At 47.6% G+C, this 26,995-nt stretch overlaps 3 protein-coding genes across 3 annotated transcripts; all 3 read right to left on the reverse strand.

Moving 5' to 3' along the window:
* Window positions 1-1,783: 1,783 nt before the first annotated feature.
* On the reverse strand, window positions 1,784-2,671 carry LOC112938609 (heavy metal-associated isoprenylated plant protein 16-like). The gene is made up of 2 exons (XM_026024609.2): window positions 2,539-2,671; window positions 1,784-2,389 (listed from the first exon to the last, which is right to left on the reverse strand). The coding sequence occupies exons 1-2, from the start codon at window positions 2,542-2,544 to the stop codon at window positions 2,000-2,002; spliced, it is 396 nt and encodes a 131-aa protein (XP_025880394.1). The 5' UTR covers window positions 2,545-2,671; the 3' UTR covers window positions 1,784-1,999.
* A 2,492-nt stretch (window positions 2,672-5,163) lies between these two features.
* On the reverse strand, window positions 5,164-6,018 carry LOC107280645 (heavy metal-associated isoprenylated plant protein 16-like). Its single transcript, XM_026024608.2, has 2 exons — window positions 5,821-6,018; window positions 5,164-5,719 (listed from the first exon to the last, which is right to left on the reverse strand). The coding sequence occupies exons 1-2, from the start codon at window positions 5,824-5,826 to the stop codon at window positions 5,327-5,329; spliced, it is 399 nt and encodes a 132-aa protein (XP_025880393.1). The 5' UTR covers window positions 5,827-6,018; the 3' UTR covers window positions 5,164-5,326.
* A 3,449-nt stretch (window positions 6,019-9,467) lies between these two features.
* Window positions 9,468-10,410, reverse strand: LOC9266035 (heavy metal-associated isoprenylated plant protein 47). Its single transcript, XM_015779090.3, has 2 exons — window positions 10,147-10,410; window positions 9,468-9,998 (listed from the first exon to the last, which is right to left on the reverse strand). The coding sequence occupies exons 1-2, from the start codon at window positions 10,150-10,152 to the stop codon at window positions 9,606-9,608; spliced, it is 399 nt and encodes a 132-aa protein (XP_015634576.1). The 5' UTR covers window positions 10,153-10,410; the 3' UTR covers window positions 9,468-9,605.
* Window positions 10,411-26,995: the final 16,585 nt, after the last annotated feature.

Genomic DNA, 26,995 nt, shown 5'->3' on the forward strand with positions numbered 1-26,995 from the left:
GTCTCTGAACTTAAGTATACGTAGACAAGGACATTGTTACAAGCTGGAAAATTGTTTCTTACAAGGGCTGTGCCTTTCAACCTATCTGAACTACTTATTACTACTAGATGTCACGGCCATCAGATAGCAGAAACAGGCAAGAAATGGGGTAGGAATACGCACTTTTGGCCAAAGTATCTTGGCGAAAACGAATCGTGTATATATATGTGCATCTCATGACGAATGGTTTTCAAACATGAAGTGGTAGGTGTAGGCACTGGATTCTACTCGTATTTTGGTAGTCATAATATAATGTATCTTTGAAATTATATAAATGATTAGGAGTGACTCTAGAGTACAAATGTCGGTACACAAATACAAAATGGTTATGTCCAAATCAACTAAATATATCGTCAAGTATGTTGGAGCCGTTCCTGTTTTTTTTATTTCACAGAGACTATGGGTGTGTTTAGTTCCACGCTAAAATTGAAAGTTTGAAAAAAAAAGTTGAAAGTTTATGATGGTGTTTGGAATGGGAGTGACTTATTTTAGTCCCTCTCACAAAAAAAAAGTTGGAAGTATATGTTTTTGTGAGAGGGACTAAAATAAGTCTCTCTCATCCCAAACACCACATATGTGTGTAGAAAAGTTTTTATGTGATAAAAAACATGAAAGTTTGAAAAAAAAATTGAGAACTAAACCAGGCCTATACCTGAGAATCTGAATATCTGAAGACGATACAGAAACTATTCCTGGGTATTTGAATACCTGCATTGAATGCTGCACCTGTACTTCCGTTTGTCCTGAAAAAGAAAAGAGACTGTGGAATCTAGTATGGATGTTGGTTTTCCTCGTTGAATTTTTATAGGCTCAAAGGATAAAGAAAAAAGAAAACCACGTCACTGTTAAATCGTTGACCAGGAGAAGACCATCCCCTAGCCTAAGAAATCACTGTATAATAATAGAGCATTTTTACCCACCGTATATTTTTCATATTCAGATGTTTTTTACATGGGTAATTTTACCATCCTTGAGAATGTACCTAGAGGTGCCATATTTTCTAGTGTAAAATTTAGTATCTTAAGGTACTTAAAAAATTTAGTGTAAAATTTTGCTACCTCACGTTACTTTCTTAAGGACTGTAAAATTTCTCTTTTAACATTCAGCATTAGATCAGTTCCTTGCGGCTGGGTTCGGAATCTCGCTATATATATATATATATATCTTGGAGAGGCTCCCCATTTTTTTAATTCTGAACTCACCAAAAATTTCACATATATTCTAGTTTCGTCAAATTTGGTCAATTTTTGTTCCCCAACCGCTTGGAATTCAATTAAAATTTGTCTACACTTTGAATTTCTCCCTGCGAGATTTAGATTATTACACGTTCTGGGACTATAGTTCTCAGGATGCTAAATTTTTGTACATATGCCACCCTGGGACTATAGTTCTCAGGATGCTAAATTTTTGTACATATGCCGTTCTGGGACACGTTCTGGGACTATTTTTGTTCGAACAACGATATGATGCAGCCGGCAGGACGTGTCGATCGATACAATTCAGAGTACATATTTCCACGTTTGATTTGTTTACACGCACGTTGATAATTGTGACTTCTGGCCCTCGTCATACGTGAGCAGCTAATATTGATTGGCTTGGCTAGCCATGGATGGCAGATTAGCACATCTGAAAGCTATAGCTAGGAGTAGATGAGATCGATCGATCACATGCGTTTAATTTTCCGCCGGAAAGAAAATCACATCCGTTTCCGAACTTCATGAGGACGCAAACCAGCATTGAGATGTACACACACCAGTGTCGTAGTTCGATCATTTTCAAAAGTAGTACTAATACTTTATTTTGTACAGCCATCCATGCACTCATATATGGATATTAATTCATGGATATATATGGTTCATCAATTCACTCGATCGGTGTGTACTGCTGTACTTGATTGCTGATCGATGAAGATACGATATTACTGCAAAAAATTCGATCGATCTCTGTACTGTGTGACTGATCACATGATGGAGCAGGGGCTCGGCTGCTCCTCGCAGTAGACCATCGACGGCGGCGGGTAGTAGCACGGAGGAGGAGGGCACCACGGCACGGGGAGCGTGGCCTGGCACGGGCACTCCGGCGGCTTCTTCTCCTCCTCCGGCTTCTTCTTCTCCTCCTCCGGCTTCTTGTCCTTGACCTCCTCCACCTGCAGGACGTCGGCGAAGCGCACCTTCTTGCGGAGGCAGGTGACGAGGCAGGTCACGTCGACGCCGTCGCCGACGACCTCGAGGCGGTCCCTGTCGTCGCCGGTGATCGCCATCGAGATCACCCCGTCCGCCTTCGCCGCCACCCCCAGCGCCTTCACCCTGCACCCGTCGCACGGCATGCACGCCTTGATCACGATCTTTTGCTGCAATCAATCAATTAATTACAGCAATTAATATTTCAAAATTTCAACAAAACGTACGCCATGAAAGCGATCGATCAGTCTCTCTGTCATACGCTGCTACTCCTGCTGCTTCAGAGAAATGCTCAAAATGTCAAAGGTATAAACCTCACCTTCATCTCGTCGTTCTACTATACGTATACGATACGTGATATGAACAAAGAGAGATGCAAACGCGAGCAAGATGATCTAGCTTGCTGCAGCTAAGCTGCGTGCGTTGCGATTTATTTCTAGCGGTGGATGCAGAAGGCCAGCGCCGGGGGCTCCTTATATAGCGCGAGAACCACACACACGCACACTAGCTAATGCTCGAATATCGCCACTGTAGTAGCGGAGACTTGAATTAATTAAATTAAACGGCGATCGAGTTGGCGACGACGTAGTTAGAACATTCGACGCAGCTATATCGTTCGCCCAACTAAACAAATATACGAGTATATATGCGACCTAACTAACTAACTCGATCTGACGGAAAACGTATAATCATCTGAAACTAGCTAGCTAATCAGATGGGTCATGGGGGGTGAGTGTCCGATCGGAGGGTGCGCGCTAGCTAATCATCGAGCTGGGACGACGCTGTATAGGTAGACGCGACGACTTGACTTGGTTCTTTGGTTGACGTCGATATATCGATCCAGATCTGAGCCCGCTTCCAGTAGCGTGCATGGCTAGCTGCAGCAGCAGCTCAGTTTAACGGCGAGCTAGCACAAGCCACAAGCTTTGCAGATTTACCGATACCGTTATTATTATTCCTACCAGAGATATACAGATACTGGATTTTCATCCTCTCAAGGGACACCCTCGTATTTTACATGTTATCTAAATAGTTATTTAAATTTTTTAAAAATCAATAAGATAGATTAATATAAGATATAGAACCCAACGCACGGAGACAAGGTTAAATTCAAGTTCTACAATCTGTAACAAAAAGAACAAATTGATCTGAAATTAAGAGTGAAACTAGTATACATGTATTCACAATTATATATTGTTGTTGTTTTATAACTTGTGCATGTCTTTAAAATAATAGCATATTTTGTAGAGTGGTTTATGTTATATTAATCTAACTCATATATTTTTTTCAATTTTTTAATAATGATTTGGATGATATCGGTATAAGAACTAGAGGATAAACAATTTTCCATTAGAGCTAAACTTTCTACTACTAAATTTTCCATCTGATTTGGCAACGATAGATACTACTGCCAGGACTGCCCTAAACCAACAGCAGCTAGGAACACAAGTACCCCTAATAAAAGAGTGCATCGGAGAAAAATATATAGCGCAAATCGCATATATAGAGTAAATCTAGAAGCTATCATAAAGATGACTATAAACGTCTGAGATTTTTTCACGTCATTATTAGTAAAACTGTTGACGTGAACAAATCTCAGGCGTTCATTTTTTTTATACAATGGTAGTTTCTAGAGTTATACTATATACATTATTTGCACTACATATTTTTCCATATCAATTGACATATGTTATAGTATTACACAACTATGTAGAAAACACTTTATATCATATAAAATATGTCATCGATATTGCACTTGAAGCTTTATGGGCCTTCAGCTACTGCCTTCGCAGCTGCGCCACAGCCGACATAAACAGTGCCGCACTCACTATGCGCAGCCACAGCTGTAGCTGTTGCAGCCGACCTGCCTATGTGAAAAGCACAATAAAAGATCAGTTGTTGTCAATTAATTGGCATATGTCATACTCCTATCACACGATTATGCTCAACCAATAATGATATAGATACTACTGCTAGGAATATCCCCACCGAACACGTACAACAGTACGTTGGCAGTAAAAACATTACCCTATAATATGGTCTTGCTGGCAGCATGTGCTTCGTAATCTTGTTTGGTTTGCTTTAATAGTAAAATATACAGGCCGTATACAAATTAATGTCGGTACAAATACAAGTATATATGTTCAGATCAACTAGAAATACATCTGCAGATATATATGTTGGAGATTTTAACCCTTCTATTATTTTACAGAAAGTATTCCTAGAAATCTGAATATCTGATGAGTGATGATGATGACCCCATCTCTCAAATCTAGAGATACTGCCTTGTAAGCCTTTGACCTGCTAAGATGATCCATGTATATAGTAGGGGCCGAATTTATACATGAATAAGTCTCTCTCACAAAAGTATAAGTCTCTCTTATAAGGATTAAAATTTTTGTGGGAAGGACTAAACTTTAGTCCCTTCTTTCCAAACACCATCTAAATGTGAGGATTATTGTGGCCTTGTGGGGCAGATCGATCCTTTGTACAGAAAGTATGTACTTCTTGTCCTGAAAGAAGAAGAGAAGCCCGGTGAATTTTCTCCGGCTCATGAGGACCAGGAAAACCACGCCTCTGTTAAAACACAGACCAGCAGAAGACCAGCTCCTACAAAATCACTGCATAATAACTATTGAGCTTCATTATTCACCGTATCTTTTTTTTTTCAGGTCATAATCACAAAAGTTCTTACGTCAATGTACAGAGAAACACGATATGTTACTGACGAGTGGTTTTTTACCAGATGGGAGGAAAATGTCCTGGCATTTTCAAGACGGGGACCATGTTGCCGGGTCATATAGGAACATGGTCTTTGACCTCGTTTCTTATGGCCATGGTTTAGATGTTTTAGTATCATTTAAGATAGATGGTTTAAAATCTCACTATCTCGGATACTCCGGAAATTTCTTTTGAACTATACATTTGTATTTTGTTCTCAAACTTGGTTAAATTCTGTTTGAACTGCTTGAAATTCAACTAAAATTTGTTTACAACTCGAATTTCTCTCTGCAGGATATGATTGATCAACTGCCTAATATGCTTCATTCGCTCCATTGCTGTACTTAATCGCTGATGATGATGAAGAAACTACTCCAAAACAAAAATTACATGATGGAACATGTGCCATTCGGGCTCGGCTGGTCGCAGAAGACCACCGGCGGCGGCGGCCCGCCGTAGTGGTGGTGGTAGTAGGGAGTAGGAGGGTAGCACACCACCGGCGGCTTGGGCGGCTCCGGCTTGGGCGGATCCGGCTTCTTGGGCAGATCCGGCTTCTTCTCCTTCACCTCCTCCACCTGCACGATCTCCGCGTGGCCGATCTTCTTGCGGAGGCGGTTGACGACGCAGACCGGGTCGACGCCGTCGCCGACCACCTGCAGCCGGTCCTTGCCGTCGCCGGTGACCTCCACCGAGCTCACGCCGGTCGCCCCCGCCACCAGCGCCATGGCCTTGGACCGGCACTTCCCGCACGGCATGCTCACCTTGATCACCATCTTTTGCTGCAAATAATTCATCAACAACGCCAATAAGAAATCCATCGGCTTCAGAAAACGCTCAAAAATATTGCGAAAACTAAGCTGCATGGAAGCAAAACTCACACCTTCATCGCGTTCTGCGTGAATTAAAGAGGCTCCGTCGAATTCGATCCTTTTTCGCGAACGCGCAATACGATTGCACGTCTTTCTAATTCGATCGTTTTGCAATGCACAATGCAGATGCAAACGCCGATCGACCAATGTGAGCTCGTTCGCGATCAGCTGAAGCTAGCTGCGTGCGTCGCGATCGTAGCTAAAGCTGTGGAGGAGAAAGCGACGCCGGGGAGCTCCTTATATAGCGCGGGAACACGCGCTGGCAAGCCGTGCCGCGCGGCAGCTAACACTGCTCGCCACCGTACTAGCTAGCAGAGAGGTTTGGCGACGACGTAATTAAGAACATTCCACGCAGCTAATCTCCCAATTAAACAAACGCGCACTAACTCCTCTGACGGAACGCGTTGGCTGTGTCAGGATCAAATTAATGTCTGAAACTAATCATCCATCTCTTGGCCGACGGGTTATTCCCGATTGGAGTTGCTAATTAATCAGGCACTGAGAGACTGTGTGTGTGATTGTGTACAGGTGGACGTACGACGACTTGACTTGGTTCTTGTAATCTTGTTGGTTGACGTCGTCGTCGAGGATCCAGATCTGATGAGCTGCGCGAGCGAAATTCTATTAATTAATTGCCCCAGTCGTGGCTGTGCAGCGGCCATTCAGTTTAACGGCAAGCTCGAGCTTGCTAGCTAGCACACGCCTGAGCTGACAGCAGAGTTCAGTTGTGCTACTGCTACGAGCATACTATTTTTTTAAAAAAATAAACCGAAACGTGACATATCTCGTACAAAGATGTTAATTTATTTTAAAACGTATGGAGTACGACTGCCAGGACTGCTGAAGTGCCGTTTAGTCCAACACTCCTATGTCCTGTTTAAACAGGAACTTCTAGCAGCTCTATAGCCTTTTTCCTAAATCATCTAGCTAGATTCCAAAACTATGTAATTGTATATAATCCAGAAAATAAATTAAAAGGTTAGAATGTACTTTCTCCGTTTTATAATGTAAATTACTTTAGCATTTCCCACATTCATATTGATGTTAATGAATCTAGATAGGCATCGATATGAATGTGGGAAATGGTAAAATGACTTACATTATGAAATGGAGGGAGTAACAAATCTATATTTTTAGATTACGACTAGTTGGCTACTCACAATCTGTTTCTTTAGAATCTCGAATAGGATCTTAGTTGATACTCTACTGCTTAATTTCATTTTTTCTATAAGAAAACCGTGGTATCAAAAACGAAAATGTCTGGTATATGTCACGTGGATGCGGGTATCAGATTTGAAATACCTGAAACTTTAATTATCGAATAATGTCGTCTAATATTGAAAACGGAAACCCAAACGGCCAGTATCAGCCTGCACATCATATAGCCTAATAATGTAGGTCCACCTTTGGGTTTGTTTAATTTACTGTGTTGTGCAACTTGCATATGCACATGTGACATCGTAAAGATGTCTTATGGTACTTGGAAATTAGCAGAGGATTTTACTTGCTTGGTTTTCTGTCAAAAAGTGAGGTCATTATAAATACAATGGTCTTTCTTCTATAAAGAGAAAATTAGAGAGATTGGATTTACCGATATTGATTTAAGGTATTAGAGAAATGAGATCTTTTTCAATGCTCCTATTCGATTATTATTGATACATTTTCCTAACAACTTCTGGTAGTTTTTTTTCCTCAATTAATTAATCTATCACAGAAAAAAAATCAATTCTGCCCTTCCTACTTGATTCTTCATGCCAGAAATTACATGCTAAGCTACAAGTTTGGCAGCCACCTCAATTTATTCTCAGTTTTGTAATATGAGGACTTAAAATATGGTTCAAACAACCGGACATCTGGTTCGAATAAAAATAACTTTCAGTCGTTTCTCTTTTTGTTTTTTATTTGTAGGATTTCACTTGTTATGGCATGTACAATGGTTGTCAACAGTGGTCTCTTTGCGTTGCTAATTAGGAATACTTGTTGACATGGAAGAAAGAGAAAAAGGAGAGATAAAACATCGTTCTTATGCATGACAACGGCTTAACAACGACTTTTAATCACTATAATATGGAAATATGGTTGCATGAGGGTAAAAGAATGGAAAGAATATTAACAAAAATAATATTTTTGAGTTAATGATTAGAGTCTTTATCGTCTCAACTATTGTACAGACACGGCCTCTAAATAATCTTGTATTGTTTAAGAGACCATACTCATCTTTACCATTGAACATGCCCTTATGCTTACAATTATTTTAAAAGAAGTTTTTTCAAGGAGGTTACCAAATTAAACCTTAGGTTAGAAGAATATGACATCTTGCTTAATTTGGCAGTGATATCCGTGTCACCTTTTCTCCCACATGATTGAAACAAAGCAAGACAAAGATGGACACTAAATCAAAGAGCTGACGACAGAAGAATGTGACCGGAGCACAACAATTTTCTTCCTTAATTTCTCAGTTCTCTTCTAGAACAGAAACTAAGTCGATTCGTTCCAAAAAAAAAAAGGAACAGAAACTAAGCATGCACAGCAGTTTTACTGTATTTCTCAAGGAAAGACATGTGATTATTGGAAAGGACGAACATATATAGCAAAAATTCAAGGTAAATACCTGAGCACAAACACAGCCTCTTTCGAACCTAGATCTTGAAAGAACCGCGGCGCCGGCCGAGAAGGGGCAAGAGCAGCGGGAGAGGCCGACTTCGTCGCGACCGCGTGGGGCACTGGGGTGGTCCAGGAAGTTGATTTGGGCCCATGGGACAAGACAGCCCACTAGCCAGGCCAGGGATTAATAAGGGAGTACTATGTCAGAAAAGATATTTATTAGCCAGTTGACTAAAGCTTTAATTAGTCAAACTTTAAGTGTTAGGATAATGATATCAAAGATTCATGCATGTTTTACCGTAAATAGAGACATCTACCCACTTTTGATGTCCGTTCTCAGTAGCCACATAACTCCGATCGATATGCAAATTAAATAAAGTCCATCGGTCTTGTTCCATTGTACTGTGAGGGGCTATTTGGTTGACGGCTAAGTTTATCATATCACGTTTGCCGTAAGTCTAAGGGGTTATTTTGGTATTCCTATTCTAGTAGCGTAAACTATAAAAAAAAACTCACTAGCAGGCTAGAAAATTAGCTAACATTTGGAGTATAGAACAAGTGAATGATGAACAACAAAACGTCATTTATTTTTTTCCCCAAATGAGTAAGACGCCATTTAATTAGAAACATCTCTGTAAAACATGTTAACATCTTGTTGGGTTATAAGTTCAATGTCGTCTCTATGTTTACGTGATGAGCGGTTAATAGAACTAAGCGGAGTATTCTGTAAATATTAAAAATTCAATAATTTACTGGTAATGTTATTTGTAACAAAATACTATCAATATAGGTAAAAGGTATTTCGTGGCAACCCAATTGCAACCGCAAGTATGTTAACGTCTCTCTGCTTACACAACATGATGCACTAGCAAAGAAACCTCGTTAGTGCCGATTCTAAAATCCTCATGTGTACAGGTTTTGGTCTAGCACCATGAAATTAAGCAGCATTAGTTTTTACAACCGATGCATGTAAGGTATATATATTCGCCGGTTTTAGTTGAGTGACTAATCTACGTGATGGAACAGAGGTGCACTTGATAGTACAGTGGTAATATAAGGGTCGTGTGGTTTCAATCTCAATATCTTGTGTTCAATATCCTTAACACGTTCACAATTTCTTCTTAAAAAAGTGCTTGAAGAGACGTCTCTTCCTTCAAATCTCTTTTTTTTTCTTTAATTTCTTTTTCCTTTTTTACATTATGGAACAGGCGCTGGGCTCGTCGCAGACGACGACCGCCGGCGGCGGCGGCGCGTAGCTGTAGCGAGGGTAGCACGGCTTGCAAGTCGGATCCTCCGGCGGCGGGCACCAGTAGGGAGGCCAGTAGCACGGCTTGCATTCCGGCTCCTTCTTCTCCTCCTCCTCCTTCTCCTCCTCCACCAGCAGGATCTCGGCGTAGCACACCTTCTTGCGCAGGCAGATGACGAGGCGGGTCACGTCGACGCCGACTCCGACGACCTCCAGCTTGTCCCTGTCGTCGCCGGTGATCGCCAGCGAGATCACCCCGTCCGCCGCCCTCGCCGCCACCTCCAGCGCTTTCGCCCGGCACCCCTCGCACGGCGCGCACACCTTGATCACGATCTTTTGCTGCGCAATACAAATCAAAGAACGACCATATATGTATTAAGAAATTAAACGAGATCATTTCTCGTTTCTTCTTCTGCAGTACCACTTGATCTCTCTGCGTCAGAATGTTCAGAGGAGATGGAGTTCATCGGAGACCGATTTTTCTTACCTTCATTTGGAAGCCGTACGTTTATCTGCGCTGTTATGATCACCGGCTATCAACAGAAACAGTTTCAGAAAGCAGATGTCCGTTTGTACGTGGCGATGAATTAGGTGGCTATAGCTAGCTAGCTACTGAGTATTGAATCGATCAGCAGTTTTAGAGCTCGAAAAACCAAGATCAAATTAACTGCCTTGTGAATCGTGATGGATACGATCGACCGAGCTACGCACAAACGGCTCTATATATACTACACACAGCTGCAGGTATTAGCTAGGGGCCGGGCCGGGGCGTATATATGTACAGTACGTGTGCGCAGGTGAGAGAGAAGGAAGCAACACGAGCCTATTCGATCGGAACCACACATCGCACTCCATCGTACAGTAGCAGCTAAGCTCCGATCGAGCTAGTAATAATTAGTACTCGGACAACTACGTACGTTCCTAACACACACTGATGACTGACCAATTAAACGCCCGGGTTCTCGGGATCGAGAGCTAGTGACCATGCAACCGATCGATCGATGCACGCATGATCGGAAAGTCCGGACGCCACACGCAAGAGGATTTACCCGTGGAGAATATTAGAGAGTGACTCGACTTTTGCCGAGATACGTTTGTATTGTATGATTTTTTTTTAAAAAAATATAGTATAAATGTAGATACAACATTCACTTCGTGTGTTGTACTCCCTCCGTTCCTAAATATTTGACGTCGTTGATTTTTTTAAATATGTTTGACCGTTCGTCTTATTCAAAATTTAAGTAATTATTAATTATTTTCCTATAATTTGATTCATCGTTAAATATACTACTACTAGTCAAGTTCTTGAATAATATTCATAAAAGTTTTTGAATAAGACGAACGGTCAAACATATTTTAAAAAATCAACAGCGTCAAATATTTAGAGACGGAGAGAGTATAATATATTTTCTCTACCGATCGATCGATCATCAACTGATCGTCGGGGTCCGTCCATCGGTCTAAACGTCGAAGACGAGGACCGGGTCAAGTGTTCGCGCGCGCAAGCTAAGCACGAACACAGATCAACTTGCGCGTGGCAGCGTGCAAGATTCAGCTCGCGGAGCAGCAAACGTCATGTACAGAGCTTTCAATTCAGTCGATCGTGCCCCTACCAGGGTTTACCTTATCGCTTGGGCCGGGGTTATCACCACCCCGCGGTAGCGCGATAACCGTGATAATCGCGTGATAATCGTCTAAAATCGCACAAAAATCACATCCAAAAATTCGAATTCAAAACTCAGCGGTTTCGTGGTTTCACCGCGATAATCGCACGGTTTACCGCGATAACCATGATATTCGCACGGTTATCGCGGGCTGTATAGCTGAAAGATGTAAATGTAAAATAAATAGGGTAAAAAAATCAAAAATACGGTTGAATATGTGTAGAAAACTAGAAATTGAGAATAATTGGAAGAATATGTAGGATACTTAAGGCCTAATATTCTCTTCCTTTTTCAATTTGTAAACCATTTTTGGTTTTACCCTCAAATTTGAATTTAGCTTACTCTATTTCAAAAAAATTCTTCACAATTGGCAATTACAAATCAAGAACTACATCCATGAATTTTTTCAGTTTTTTTCAATTTTTTTCCGGAATTTTGAATTCGGTCAAAATTCATCCAAACTATATCGCCGGTTTCCCCTACCGTACCCCACGATAAGCGCGATAACCACGATAATCGCGCGATTATCGTGCGATAAGTAAAACCTGTCCCCTACTCCACCGTACTAACACCGGAGTAGGCGTCTACTCTATCCATCCAAAAAAACTCAACCTAGTTAAAGATACTCCCTCCGTTTCACAATGTAAGTCATTCTAGCATTTTTCACATTCATATTGATGCTAATGAATCTAAATAGATATATATGTATGGATTCATTAGCATCAATATAAATGTGGGAAATGTTAGAATGACTTGCATTGTGAAACGAAGGAAGTAGGACATATTTTACTATAATGAATCTGGATAACCCCTATTCAAATTCATTAACGTATCACATCCTTAAGTTTTTTTTTATGGAGAAATACGACGTCGAGGGAACTGGGCATGACTTGATTAGCTCGTCCGCTGCATGCTCGCGATTGACTTCTGGCTTCTGCACCATACTCCCTGGCTCGCCATCTAGCTAGCTATAGCTAGGTTAATTATGCTCCCTGGCTCGTACGTTGACTAATTAATCAAGGAGCAGAGATGCATAAACTTAGCACATTGCGAATACATGCTATATATAAATTCTAATATCGGGGGACCCAAATTTTGGATAGTTTGAACAGTTCAATTCTGGACATATTTTCACAGAATTTGAATTTAAATTTAATTTGAACATACATCCTACTACCAGAAACCATGGGTACACCCGAAAATTTGAAAAACGTCAACCTTCAGCATACTGGAATGTTTTTTTTATTGTCTGAAACTTTTTTATTTTAAAAATAAACCCTCATAAAACTAATTTTAAAAATCTAAACTCTTTTAGTCACGCCGGTTATATTGGCGTGGTCAAATAATACTGCCATGCCAATCAAACTAGTATGATATAATATTGTTTTAGCACGCTAGTTCGGTCAAAAGGTGCAGATCTTATAAATAAGTTTTGGATATATTTATCTTTAAAACTAAAGATTAGAAAAAAAAAATCCAGCGTACTGTGGACAAACTATAGTACGGCTGTCGTTGCGCTGTATATATTCATGGGTAAACTGATCTGCAGGCTGCAGCAACACTGCTTGACTGGTTCAGGCGATGACCCGTGGCGTTTACTTTCCAATTTCAGAAGTACAGGCTTGCTTGAATATTCTTCCGTTGCAACCATAAATTAACCCACTTGATCATTCATGGTCGTGGAATCCGGCCGTTGACCTCTTCTGCTACCTTCAATTCGTTTGGTACACAGTTGCGCGTAGTAGTACTGTATCTTTTGAGGCGCATGCAAATTGATATGTGAACGGCTATTCTAAAATCGATCGAGAAGCTTTTCGAGAGCTCAATCTAAAAGATGCAAATTCTTCGTGTGGTTGGTTACCCAACACCGCAGTTCGACTAGCTTAAAATTGCCCAATGATGCTAATAGTGTGGATCAGCTAGCTATAGCTAGCAGAATGTCCTAGCAGTTGGGTAGGCAGGCAGCATGCATGCATAGGAGCAGGTACAATAGCAAACTATTAGCCGACTATAAATATATTTTTAATGAGATAAAAGATAAGAGAGAAGAGTAGCGGGCTACAGATCTGTAACTAGCGGACTCCAAGACACAGTGTGTATATATGACAGGTGGGACTATATATTGATAGTATAGTAAGCAATTATTATATGAATTGGCTACTAGATTGGTTATAGGTGAATTGCAGTTAGTAGTGGGCTATACTATTAAACTTGCTCTAAGAGGCTGCAAATAATTATCCCTCGTACTGTACTACTATTTGATAGCAACCAGCAATCTACTACTAATAAGTGCTAATAACCATTGATGGGAAGTGAAAAAACAAGGGGCTGGAACGGCTCATTTTTCAGGGTCATATGATTGAATTGGTACTCGATCGTAATGTTGACACTCTAGCAATCTGGCAAAGGAAGAAAACTTCCACTCTTGTAGCATTAATAATCGTCAATCTTCCCCTAGCAATGTGGACATAAGAAGCTGTGGGATGGTGTGAGTTAACAGTCGCTCTCGCATTCTTAAATAGTTCAAAAGTCGTCCTCTAGAATAGGTCGTCGATCCATTTCTCTGGAATTTTGTCGGGTTTTCAACTAATATATTTGTGTCACATGTCAGTTATCTTGCATATACAGTACACATAGATATATGTCCATTTCACTGCATTAAGCAGTTTGTACATTTGGTAAGTAGTCGTTAGTAGACCTTTTTCAGTTTTTTTACTCATGTTAACATGTGTACTCCAATCACAGCGTAACGAACCCTGGTCGTATATGCTCCCTCCTTTTCTAAATATTTAACGCCGTTGATCTTTTTAAATATGTTTGATTATTCGTCTTATTCAAAAACTTTTGTAAAATATGTAAAACTACATGTATACATAAAAATATATTTAATTATGAATGAAATGATAGAAAAAATTAATAATTACTTAATTTTTTTCATAAGACAAACGGTCAAATATATTTTAAAAAGTCAACGGCGTCAAACATTTAGGGATGGAGGGAGTACATATGTTTTGATACTGACTTTTGTTTAAATTTGCATAAAAAAATTTGAGCACAAGTTTCTATCTATCACGATAACATGTTAATTAGTCAACGTTCAACACATTATGGAAGTATTGTTTTCAAGGTAGATTTTAGTCCAAAAATACCTAACTTCTAGTCTAGCTAGCTACATATACATACATACACGCGCTATATAGACACACACGCGCGCTATATGGTAGCTCCGGCATGCCAGTCTATCATTGAATTAATGGGCGATCGATCGAAGATTTTTATGTATCTCAGCTCACCAACTCATGCATGATCCCTGATCTCCTTCGCCGTTCAGTACAGTGTATATATACGTAGTACGTGCATTTGGCAGCACCTGACCGATTCAAACACACATGACACATGCATGCATGTCCCACGGTTAGAGCAAAGGTTAATAATACAGCCGACCTGTTGGCTATAAGGTTTTTTTAGCCTTCTCTCAGCCTGCCCATATAATAGTTAGTTATTTACAATTAATACATGGCCCACTTGTCTTTCTCGTAGAGTTTTTTAGTTTTTGTGTCCAAGCCGGCTATAAATTTACAGCCCGTTTTTCCTCTCTCTCCTCTCTTTCTTCTCCACCTCAGCATTTAGCCGGCTTATACCTTACTATTATACTTGCACTTAGAAGAAGAGAGGCGCAGGCTAGCTGGATGCCCGGATCTTTTTGTCAGCCAAGGACGAAGCTGCATGCAGGCTCTGGCTGTCATCTGTCAACTCGTGTAACGTACAGCTAGAAACACCGGCTGTCGACCGTGTTAGGTCCGTGTACGTAGGCCTGATTTAGTTCCAATTTTTTCTTTAAATTTTTAACTTTTTCATCCCATCAAAACTTTTCTACACATAAAATTTTAACTTTTCTGTCACATCGTTCTAATTTCAATCAAACTTTTAATTTTAGCGTTAACTAATTAAACACACCCATACTCTCTTGAACTGCTGGTCGCGGCGCCTCGCTAGCTCGATCGCCCCGAACCGCATGCAACGCGACGCGCGTGCTGTTGTGTTGCCGGTTGCCCGCATCCTGCATTCCTGCGTTACGTCCTGCAGATTTTCTTCATTGTCATGCTATACGTCCGTCCGGGATCGGAGCGCGACTATGCTAGCACGCGCGCGTAGGCTAGGGCAGGCGAGGCTAGGCATGCGTGCGCGCAACTTGGCAATTTGCCGTGGGCGAAAGGCCCGCGAATCAACGCCTATGGCCGCGACCCGCGAATCCGCGCGCCGCCGCCCGCGCGCGGATGGTGGGACGTCGGACGGTCGGTCGCGCGCGCGCGTACTCGTACGTGTATGTGCGGCCGATGGCCGGGCTTGGAATTTCATCACGCACACCCAGCCGCACACGTACGACTACGAGGGGGGTTAGGTTTGTTACGCACGCTAGCTACTACATACTACTATACATACCTCGTCGTCGTCGTCGTCACTGTCGCAGTCTCACAGAGGGTACCAACATATGCATGGAGGGGAGGCAGGGAGAAGCCGTCGTCCGTGCCGGACTCCCGGTTGGAGGCACGTACATCAGCTTAGCTAGTAGCTAGCTAGCCGTGTTTTTCTGACGATGGATTGCGGCGTTCAAGGCGTTGTGTTGCTTCCGTTCCGTATGTAGTAAACTAATGACGCGCCCCGTACGTACGTTGCGACCGTGCAAGTTGGGAGAGACTAACACATACTCTCCCCATGCATGAACACAGATTAGTTGGAGAGGTGTGGCATGCAGAAACCGGGGCAACAGGGAACCGTGCCTAACCCCCTACCATGATATATCCTCGGCACATTTCTTTCTTCGAAAACACATCCTCTATCGGAACATTTGCATTGTGTTGTAGAGCTAGCTCTGCAACAACCAACAAGTTGTTGTGAGGGGAACAAATTAAAAAGCGTACGTGTACAGTAAAACTTTATGATATATACAAGAGAGGGGTGGTTTGCCTAACTAGCTCTAGGGCCGTACCCTATATATGCTGCTAGCTATATAGACCGACGTCGTGTGATATTATGTAGGCCGGCCGGTTGTTTTGATTTTAATATTCGTGTGAGATCATATTCTACAAAACAGCAAATTGTTAATACTAGCTTTAAGCTAGGTTTTAGTATCACAATTAAACCTGGCACTCGAAGCTGGTTTAGGTAAAAACACTTCCACTCAGAAATGGCATTAACTAATTAATTCCATTTCTAGGTCTTGCACGTTGTGTTTTTCTGCAGTGTAATTCTCACCTCAATATCATAAATTCATGAAATCCTTGAGTTTATGTCTTCAATCCGCTAGGCTAATTATGTGTCATTGTTTAAAGACGTCTTAGGAGGTTACACGTTGTTGTCTACATAATGTCTCACCTTATTTGCTATGTCTTTTTGTGTTTATGTCTTCTACTCGTTCAATTATATGTTGTTGTATGTCTAAATTAAGTAAATATGTGTGCGTATTAATTATGTAGTCCATCTCTATAACATGGTTTTATGCATATCCGTCCTCCACTTTACTACTTGTAGTAAGGGAAAGCCACACATGAAGCATTACCATGTCCACCCCACATTTATATTTTGGAGGTTTGTCACATTAGCCTTATTATTTCGAGCGAAAGTTCGCACTTTGACATGGCACAAAGAATTCTCATTTATGACATACTTGTACAATATGCAGCAGATCCATATCTCGTCCTTATCAAGTTAGGCAATATTGTAACTCTCTGAGCATGACATGGCAATCATGCATCTCGCGCTTCTCTATCACTTTTGAATGATTCTAGTCCAAGTCAAGATGACTTACTGATGTTGTGTTGACACGATTGGTTGATAATGTTATCTTGAGATGACATGAGACAAGATTATAAGAATTTTTACAGTCCTTGAAAGACACCAAAATTTACTGAAGGTACCGAGAGCATGATTTTACACTAAAATTTAAGAGCAATTTTACCATCCTTTAGGAGGTACCATGAGGTACCTATGAGATACCAAATTTACAATAAAAAAAAGGTGGTACTACTTGGTATCTCCTCAAGGACTATAAAATTGCTCAAAGTTTAATCCTAAGATCACTCAAGCTTTATAACTGTGTCTATTCACACATTTTTGTGCTTACACGGATTGGCTTATGTTCTTTTCCTTCTCTGAAGCTACTATAGTTTTTTTGCCAACGTGTGGAGCCGATGTTCTCTCCTGTTTCCTGTCCAAGCCAATAAGACTGAAGATGGCATATTTAGAGGGTGTTTAGATCCAGGGGTGTAAAGTTTTGGCGTGTCACATAGGGTATTATATAGGGTGTCGCATGGGGTGTTCGGGCACTAATAAAAAAAACTAATTACAGAATCCGTTAGTAAACCGCGAGACGAATTTATTAAGCCTAATTAATCTGTCATTAGCAAATGTTTACTGTAGCACCACATTGTCAAATATGGAGCAATTAGGCTTAAAAGATTCGTCTCGCAAATTAGTCACAATCTGTGCGATTAGTTATTTTTAGCCTATATTTAATACTTCATGCAGGTGTTCAAACATTCGATGTGACATGGTGAAAAGTTTTGGGGTGGGATCTAAACAGGCCTTACACAATCGTCATGTCATGTTGAAGTGGCCAGAGAAAAGCCCTCTGGGCCCAATGGTCATAGTTGTGCGTGTTCCTTTTCTAGTTCAAGTTGAGAAAATTTGACGATGTCGTACTTAGACGAGTTATGCCATATTTGAGGTAGTCAGAGACAAAACCAAGCTAGCCAAATGGGCGTGCCTGTGTGTATATATCATGCCCATGTGGATGGTCTCGTAGAAACATATGTAATGAAAACCTGAAAAGTTTTATAGGAGGTAAAAATTTAACTCATGATAACGCGAATAAATCTCATACTTATGTTTTCTCATCTTACAATAGTTTCAGATTTTCATTATATATTTTCTGCATGTTCAATGCCAATATGTGAATTTTTTTCCCCTCAGTCCAACCTGAGAAGACTCGATGATATCACATTTAGACTATGACGGAGCGTGGGGCTCCTCACCGGGAGACCGCGCAGGCCCCCCTTTGCCGGTTCGGCCGGGGGCTCAGGGAGAGATTCTAAGCACTCTGTATGTGGAAGGCTCGCGAGACAGGAAACACACAAGACACGGGCGATGTATACAGGTTCGGGCCGCTGAGAAGCGTAATACCCTACTCCTGTGTTTTGGGAGATCTGTGTATGAAGGAGCTACAAAGTATCAGCCAGCCTCTCCCTTGTTTTGGGTTTCTAATCTGGAAAAGTCCAGTCCCCCATCTAAGTGGGCAAGGTCCTCCTTTTATATCTTAAGGGGATACCACATGCACCATTTCTCTCTTTTTTGTGGGGACTTACCCCACCTTTTCATAAATGGACGGAGATTTGTATAGTTGCCGTCCGAGTCACCATCTGATGAGACGGCTCACAACTACCTCCACTTTCGCCGGGAGCTGGTGCGACGTGGAATCGTGGCTGTCTGCTGACGACATGACCGGTATCAGACCAGTCACGTCGGTCATTCTTGTCCACCACGTGTCAGCTTAGCATTCTACATGCTCGCCCTTCTTCACACAACATCTTGCCTGTAATGGTTAGGATGAAGCCTGGCATATATCTGACCAGATGACTAACGTGCCATCTCTGGGAGGCAACACGCTAGCTCCAGCTGGGGACGAGCGCCTAGAAGCCCTCGTCCTGACGGGATGGGGCGAGGCGTGCGTCAGATCGCCTGTCGCCACCTAACCCGCGATCTGACCGGTCTGTGACTGGTCATAGACCGGATAAACGAGTGCACTGCACTGCGTTACATGCGGCGTGACACGCTCAGTCAAACCGCAATAAATGTAGTTAGGTGAGCCCCACTGTGCTCACCTAACCCATACACGCGGAGCAAAAACCCACGAGGGGTCGGGGCGCCTCGGCCCTCGGGGCCGAGGGGGGTGCGGCCCGACCCCCTCGGGGGGACTAAGAGGAGGGCGAACGCATCACCCTCAGGCCCAACGTCCCTCGGGGGTACCAGGCCACGTGTGCGATTGTGTCTGCCTCAAACCTCTAGTCATGATACTCCTGATCCCATGTCACCGACAGTAGCCCCCGGCGTTATGCCAGGGCGATCGCCTTCTTTAAGGGAAACGGTCGGGCGTGACGCCACTCCTAAGACCTGGTGACAGGTGGGACCGGTCTCCACAATTGGGCAGAAACCCAACGGTCACAAACCACGCACATCGGCAATGGTAACTCGGCTGTCAACAATGAGCGGTCTCTTCAAGACTGCCACATTACTTGAGTAGCACACGAATCTGGACATGGCGATTCGTTTCGTCTGAAGATATGGTAACGTCGCTTCGGTCGGCGAGCGTAATTAACGCGCGCACGATATGATCTATCTCGACTGCCACAACCGCATACCCACCTCATGCGCCGCACGCGGGCGAATGGGATTAGTGGAAGCGTGGGCGCGAGAAACGAGGGGGCGAAATAGTGGGCGCGAGAAGCGAGGAGCCGGGCACAGCGTTGGCAAGAGTATAAAGGCACTGAGGAAGGGATCTGTTTCCTTCCTTTCGCCATTATTCCCCTTGTCTTCGCCGCTTGCGCCCTAACTCCTTCTTTCCTGTGCCCTACCTTCGCCACACGCGCTCGCTCTTAATCTTCTCTTCCTCCGGCGCCATGGCACGGGGTTCCGCTCTGCTCGATGGTAGCGTGCTGCCGCCTTCCCGGATCGTGAGCGAGAGGCAGGCTGGGCTGCCGCGCCGCTTCATGCCGGAGTCTGCCACCGGCCGGGAGATAGTCACGCTGGGCGAGGGACGCCCGGCGCCAGACTACCCGGGGCGGTCCGTCTTCTTTCTCCCCTTTGCAATGGCAGGGCTGGTTCCACCATTTTCTTCTTTCTTCATGGATGTTCTGGAGTTCTACGATCTCCAGATGGCGCACCTCACCCCCAACGCGGTGATGACATTGGCCATCTTCGCGCATCTGTGCGAGATGTTCATTGGGGTGCGCCCATCTCTTCGGCTGTTCCGGTGGTTCTTCACCGTGCAGTCGGTGTCGCCGCCATCGGTAGTCGGTGGCTGCTACTTCCAGCCACGGGGGCCGGTGCTGAACCGCTACATCCCCTGCGCCCTCCGCAAGAAGTGGGACGACTGGAAGAGCGACTGGTTCTACACTCCCCTCGCCGACGAAGCGCGCCTCCGACTTCCGAGCCAGCCCCCGGCGCAGGCCTCCAGCTGGCGGGCGCCGGTAGATCTGGGGGATGGCTATGACGCCGTCCTCGACCGCCTGGCGGGCCTGCGATCCCAGGGGCTCACAGGGGCCATGGTGTACGGTGACTACCTCCGTCGTCGGATTGCGCCGCTCCAGCGACGCGCTCGGGGCGCCTGGGAGTACACCGGGTCCGAAGACTTCACGAGGACCCACCAGGGAGTGAGATGGGACTGGGCTCCTGAGGACTTCAAGATATTGGTCCAACGGGTGCTGAATCTCAACTCCGTAGAGGCGGCCCTCATTCCCCAAGAAATCCTCCCCCTCTGCAGTGATCCAGACCGCGCCTCCATCCTGACCATTATGATGGCGGTCGGGGCCTCAGAGGAGCGAGCTCCAAAGGGCCACGACGGCGCAGGCGGGAGCCGCAGGGGGGAACAATCTACCCCGAGAGGGGGTCGTGCTTCTGGGTCCCGTGACAGGGGTCCGGGGAGCAGCCGCCCTGCCGACGCCCGGGGGAAGAGGAAGCAGGGAGGAACACCTCCCCCATCTCCTCCCCGAGGGGGCGGGGCGGCGCGTGCCAGCAGCAGGCGCCCGGAGGGGGCCGCGCCAACATCGCAGCCCGAGGGGGAGCGCAAGAAGAAGCGGCCCCGCAAGATGGGGGAGACAGAACCATCTCGGGGAAACCTCATTTCCCCTCCAAAGTGGTCGTTTAACCGACCCCCTCGCAGGTTCGTCTCTCACCCATCGTGGCTGTATTCATTCTCTCAACGCGAGTTTTCACTCACCCATCTTGTTCGTCTTCTGGTTTTTTCTTTTGTTTCAGCGAGATCCCGTCGCGTCCCTCCCGCCATTCCAAGTCCGGCCAGTCTGAGGCCGAGGATCCGGCGGCCGCAGAGGCCCTCAGGCGGGAATCTGACCGGCGAGAGGCCGCAGATCGCCTACGGGAAGCCGAGGAGGCCGCCCAGGAGGCCGCCCGGGCTCGCCAGGCCGAGGAAACCGCTCGGGAGGAGGCCACCCGGGCCCGCCAGGCCGGGGAAGCCGCTCGGGAGGAAGTCGGATTTCGCCAGGACGAGGCGATGGCGACTTCCGAGGCAGCTCGCGACGAGGCCGCGAGCGCGTCGCTTGGGCCCACTCCCTCGGGCGACGCTCAGGCGACAACTTCTGGGGCAGCTGGCGACGAGGCTGCGGGCGCGTCGCTTGGGCCCACTCCCTCGGGCGACGCTCAGGACCAACCGGGTCCGGGGGACATCCCCGAGTCCGGCACTTCCATTGGCGGCCCGAGCCGCGTGGCATCCTCTCCAAGGCGGCTCTTCCCCACGCCTTCTATCGCCCCACTGAACGCAGAGCCCCTTCTGCAGGCCTTGGCCGCCGCAAACACCACGGTGTTGGATGGGTTAAGTGCCCAGGTGGAGGTCCTGCAGGCAGAGCGGGCGGAGCTCGACGCCGCGTGGGCGCGTGTCGAAGAGGGGCGACACTCGGTGGAGGCCATGGTGGAGGTGGGCCGTAAGGCTCACCGCCGGCACGTCTCGGAGCTTGAAACTCGTAAGAAGGTGCTGGCGGAGATCGCCAAGGAAGTGGAGGAGGAGCGGGGGGCTGCCCTCATTGCCACCACCGTGATGAACGAGGCGCAGGACACCCTCCGCCTTCAATACGGGAGCTGGGAGGCGGAGCTAAGGAAGAAGCTCGACGCCGCCCAGGGGGTGCTTGACGCTGCCGCTGCCCGAGAACAGCGGGCGGCGGAGACCGAAGCGGCGTCCCGGCAGCGTGAAGAGGCCCTTGAGGCGCGCGCCATGGCGCTGGAAGAGCGCGCCTGCGTCGTGGAGAGGGATCTGGCGGACCGCGAGGCCGCCGTCACCATCCGGGAAGCAACGCTGGCGGCGCACGAGGCTGCTTGCGCCGAAGAAGAGTTCACGCTCCGCCTCCGCGAGGACGCGCTCACCGAGCAGGAGCGAGCTCTCGAGGGGGCCGAGGCCGCGGCGCAACAGCTGGCGGTTAGCCTGTCCCTCCGCGAGGCAGCGCAGGAGGAGCAGGCACGCCGCAATCTGGAAGGTGCCCGCGCCGAGAGGGCCGTACTGAACCAACGGGCCGCTGAGCTCGAGGCGCGGGCGAAGGAGCTGGACGCGAGGGCGCGCAGCGGCAGGGCGGCCACGGGCGAAAGCGACTTAGCCACCCGCCTCGCAGCTGCCGAACGCACCATCGCCGATCTGCAGGGCGCGCTGGACTCGTCCGCCGGGGAGGTCGAAGCCCTCCGCTTGGCAGGCGAGGTAGGGCCCGGCATGCTTTGGGACGCCGTCTCCCGCCTAGATTGCGCCGGTCGGCAAGTGGGCCTCTGGAGAGGGCGGACCGTAAAGTACGCCGACAACCAGGGAGGCCTCGCCCAGCGCCTCTCGAAGATGGCCGGGGCTCTCCAACGGCTCCCCGAGGAGCTCGAGAAGACAATTAAGTCATCCTCGAGGGACCTCGCCTAAGGAGCGGTGGAGCTCGTCCCGGCGAGTTACCAGGCCAGGGACCCCAATTTCTCTCCATGGATGGCGCTGGATGAGTTCCCTCCTGGGACCGAGGACCGCGCGCGCGCGCAGGTCCGGGATGCCGCCGACCATATCGTCGACAGCTTCGAGGGCTCGGCCCCTCGGCTTGCGTTCGTCCCCAACTCCGACGAGGAGAGCAATGCCGGTGGTGCAGACGACAGTGACGTCGAGGCAGGCGATCCGGGCGCATCGGATTGAGCCCCCAGACCCCCGCCATTCTTCAATTTTTTCTTCTTTTCTTTCTTCTAAGGCCTTTGGGCCTCTTTTTTGTATAGATCAACTTAATCTGTAATCAAAAATGAAGAAATTTTTGTGTTAATTTCATCTTGCTGTGAGTATGAGATGAGGATGATCTGTGCCGTGGTCCTTTTGTGTCTTAGCTTGAATAAGGGCTTGTGCCCAGGTTCTGGTCCTCAAAAGGCGCGGGTCGGGGCTAGTGCCTGGGGAGATTCACATGTCGAGACTGGCCAGGCCGGGAACGTGGTGACCGAGGGTTATGGGTGACCCGATTGTGGGTTTTTGCCGATTCCCCCCGGAGTTCACCACGCCTCGGGGCACGGCTCGGTTCTGGGCCCCGTTTGGCGATTTTAGCCGACCCGAGCCCCCGAGGGCAGGACTGAGCACGAGTGACCTACTTCAAATCAAGATTCTTCAAAAGGAAAAAACAGCACAGATACAGCCTTTAGGAAATGAAATTGAAACTGCTTTTATTGAAATACAGATGTAAGAGAAATAAGAATATGCATATGTGGTAGCCCCCGGCCAACCCTGCACGCCCGAGGGGGGTGCGGGGTTGGCCCGAGCCCAAAACCTGACACCCGATCCCCCCTTTAGGGGTAGAAGCGACGAAGGTGTTCGATGTTCCACGGGTTAGGCAACTCTGTGCCGTCACCCGTGGCCAGCCGAAAGGAGCCCGGCCGGGGGACGCCGATCACTCGATACGGACCCTCCCACATTGGTGAGAGCTTGCTCAATCCAGCACGCGTTTGAACGCGGCGTAGGACGAGGTCGTCGACGCAGAGTGATCGGGCCCGGACGTGGTGCTGATGGTAGCGCCGCAGGCTCTGCTGGTAGCGCGCGGCTCGGAGGGCCGCGCGCCGCCTTCGCTCTTCCAAGTAGTCGAGGTCATCTCTGCGAAGCTGATTTTGATCAGCCTCGCAATACATGGTAGCCCGAGGAGACCTCAGGGTGAGCTCGGATGGGAGAACCGCTTCCGCGCCGTAGACGAGGAAGAAAGGCGTTTCCCCGGTTGCTCGGCTTGGTGTAGTTCGATTTGCCCAGAGCACCGCTGGCAACTCCTCGATCCATGAATTGCCGTGCTTCTTGAGTATGTTGAAGGTCTTGGTTTTAAGGCCTTTGAGGATTTCCGCATTGGCGCGCTCCACTTGGCCATTGCTTCTGGGGTGGGCAGGTGAGGCGAAGCAGAGCTTGATGCCCATGTCTTCGCAGTAGTCGCCGAAGAGTTCACTAGTGAATTGGGTGCCATTATCCGTAATAATACGGTTAGGCACTCCAAACCGGGCCGTGATGCCCTTAATGAATTTAAGTGCGGAGTGCTTATCGATCTTGACGACCGGATAAGCCTCGAGCCACTTAGTGAACCTGTCGATCGCGACATACAGATACTCAAACCCGCCCGGGGCCCGCCTAAACGGTCCCAGGATATCGAGTCCCCAGACAGCAAATGGCCACGAAAGTGGTATGGTCTGCAGGGCCTGGGCCGGCTGATGGATTTGCTTGGCGTGGAATTGACACGCTCTACATCGCCGGACCAGGTCGACCGCATCATTAAGAGCTGTCGGCCAATAGAAACCCTGGCGAAAAGCTTTACCAACCAAGGTGCGCGAGGCGGAGTGGGCTCCGCATTCGCCTTCATGGATATCGGCAAGAAGCACAACACCTTGTTCCCGAGGAATGCACTTCAGGAGGATTCCATTAGCCGCGCGCCGATAGAGGGTCCCTTCTACCAGCACGTAGCGTTTGGAGATGCGATGGACGCGTTCACTCCCTTCGCGGTCCTCGGGTAGAGTCTTATCTGTGAGGTATGCTTGGATCTCGGCGATCCAAGCAATCAATCTAAGGGAGTTGGGAGCACTCCCCTCGGGTCCCGAGGCCTGGACTCCGACAGGCCTCGGGGGCCGGTCAGGCGCATCCGTCTCCCCTAAGGGGTCGGGTCGCGCCGACGGCTGGGCAAGCCTTTCTTCAAAGGCGCCCGGTGGGGTCTGGGCTCGCGAGGACGCGAGCCGTGAGAGTTCGTCGGCAATCATGTTATCCCGTCTGGGCACATGCCGAAGCTCAATCCCGTCAAAATGGCGCTCCATACGCCATACTTGGCGCACGTAGGCGTCCATCTGCGGGTCAGAGCACCGGTACTCCTTACAGACTTGGTTAACGACCAGCTGGGAGTCGCCTAACACCAGGAGGCGGCGGATCCCCAGTCCAGCTGCCACTCTGAGTCCGGCAAGGAGTCCCTCGTATTCTGCCATATTATTGGTCGCTCGAAAGTCGAGGCGGACCAAGTATCTGAGGACGTCTCCGCTCGGAGAGGTCAACGTGACCCCCGCACCGGCGCCCTGAAGAGACAGGGAGCCGTCGAACTGCATCACCCAGTGGGCGGTATGAGGCAGCTGCGAGGGGTCCGTGCTGGCCTCGGGGATCGAGACGGGCTCGGGAGCCGGGGTCCACTCTGCCACAAAATCGGCGAGGGCCTGGCTCTTGATAGCGTGGCGTGGTTCAAAGTGCAAATCGAACTCAGAAAGTTCGATTGCCCATTTCACCACCCGTCCTGTACCCTCTCGATTATGCAAGATTTGACCGAGGGGGTAAGACGTAACTACAGTGACCCGATGCGCCTGGAAATAATGGCGCAGTTTCCTCGAGGCCATCAGAATAGCGTAAAGCATCTTCTGGGCCTGAGGGTATCGGGTTTTGGCGTCCCGGAGGGCCTCACTAACAAAGTAGACGGGCCGCTGCACCTTTCGGTGGGGCCGATCCTCTTTGCTAGGGGCCGCATCCCTGGGGCACTCTTCGTCCAAGCAGCCTCGCGGGGCGCACTTGTCTTCTGTGCCGACGACCTCGGGGTCGGAGGACGACAGGGGCGGCCTTCCCACAGTGGCCTCGGGGCCGTCCTGGGGGTCGGGGGCTCCTGGCGTCGTCGGACAAGCGGGTAAAGGGCCAACTCCGGTCGTCAGGGGCCTTAGGCCTCCGTTCGGCTCGGGGGCCTCTTCTCCCTGCTCTTTCCCGGGTCGGGTCAGCACAGGGTTAGCCTCGGGGTCGAAGGGCGATAGGTGCGGCCTTCCCACAGTGGCCTCAGGGCCTTCCTGGGGGTCGGGGGCTCCTAGCACCGTCTGACAAGCGGGCAGAGGGCCAACTCCGGTCGTCGGGGGCCTTGGGCCACCGTTCGGCTCGGGAGCCTCTCCTCCCTGCTCTCTCCCGGGCCAAGTCGGCACAGGGTGGGGAAGCGTGAAATGAGAGTTGTTCTCATCGCGCTCCACAACCAATGCCGCACTAACTACTTGCGGGGTCGCCGCTAAGTAGAGTAACAAGGGCTCGTCTGGCTCCGGGGCGACCAGAACTGGGGGAGAGCTTAGATACGCCTTCAACTGGGTGAGGGCATTTTCGGCTTCCTCCGTCCAGGTAAACGGTCCGGAGCGTTTGAGAAGCTTAAATAAGGGTAACGCCTTCTCTCCCAGCCTCGATATGAACCGACTTAGGGCGGCCATGCAACCGGTGACGCATTGCACATCCCTAAGTTTGCTGGGGGGGCGCATCCGCTCTATAGCCCGTATCTTCTCAGGGTTGGCCTCAATGCCTCGGGCAGAGACCAAGAACCCTAGAAGCTTGCCCGCAGGTACACCGAACACACACTTATCGGGGTTTAGTTTTATGCGGGCGGAGCGGAGACTCTCAAAAGTTTCCGCTAGATCTGAGAGTAA

This window comes from Oryza sativa, chromosome 4 (genome assembly GCF_034140825.1).
Source record: "Oryza sativa Japonica Group chromosome 4, ASM3414082v1".
Lineage (NCBI taxonomy): Eukaryota > Viridiplantae > Streptophyta > Magnoliopsida > Poales > Poaceae > Oryza > Oryza sativa.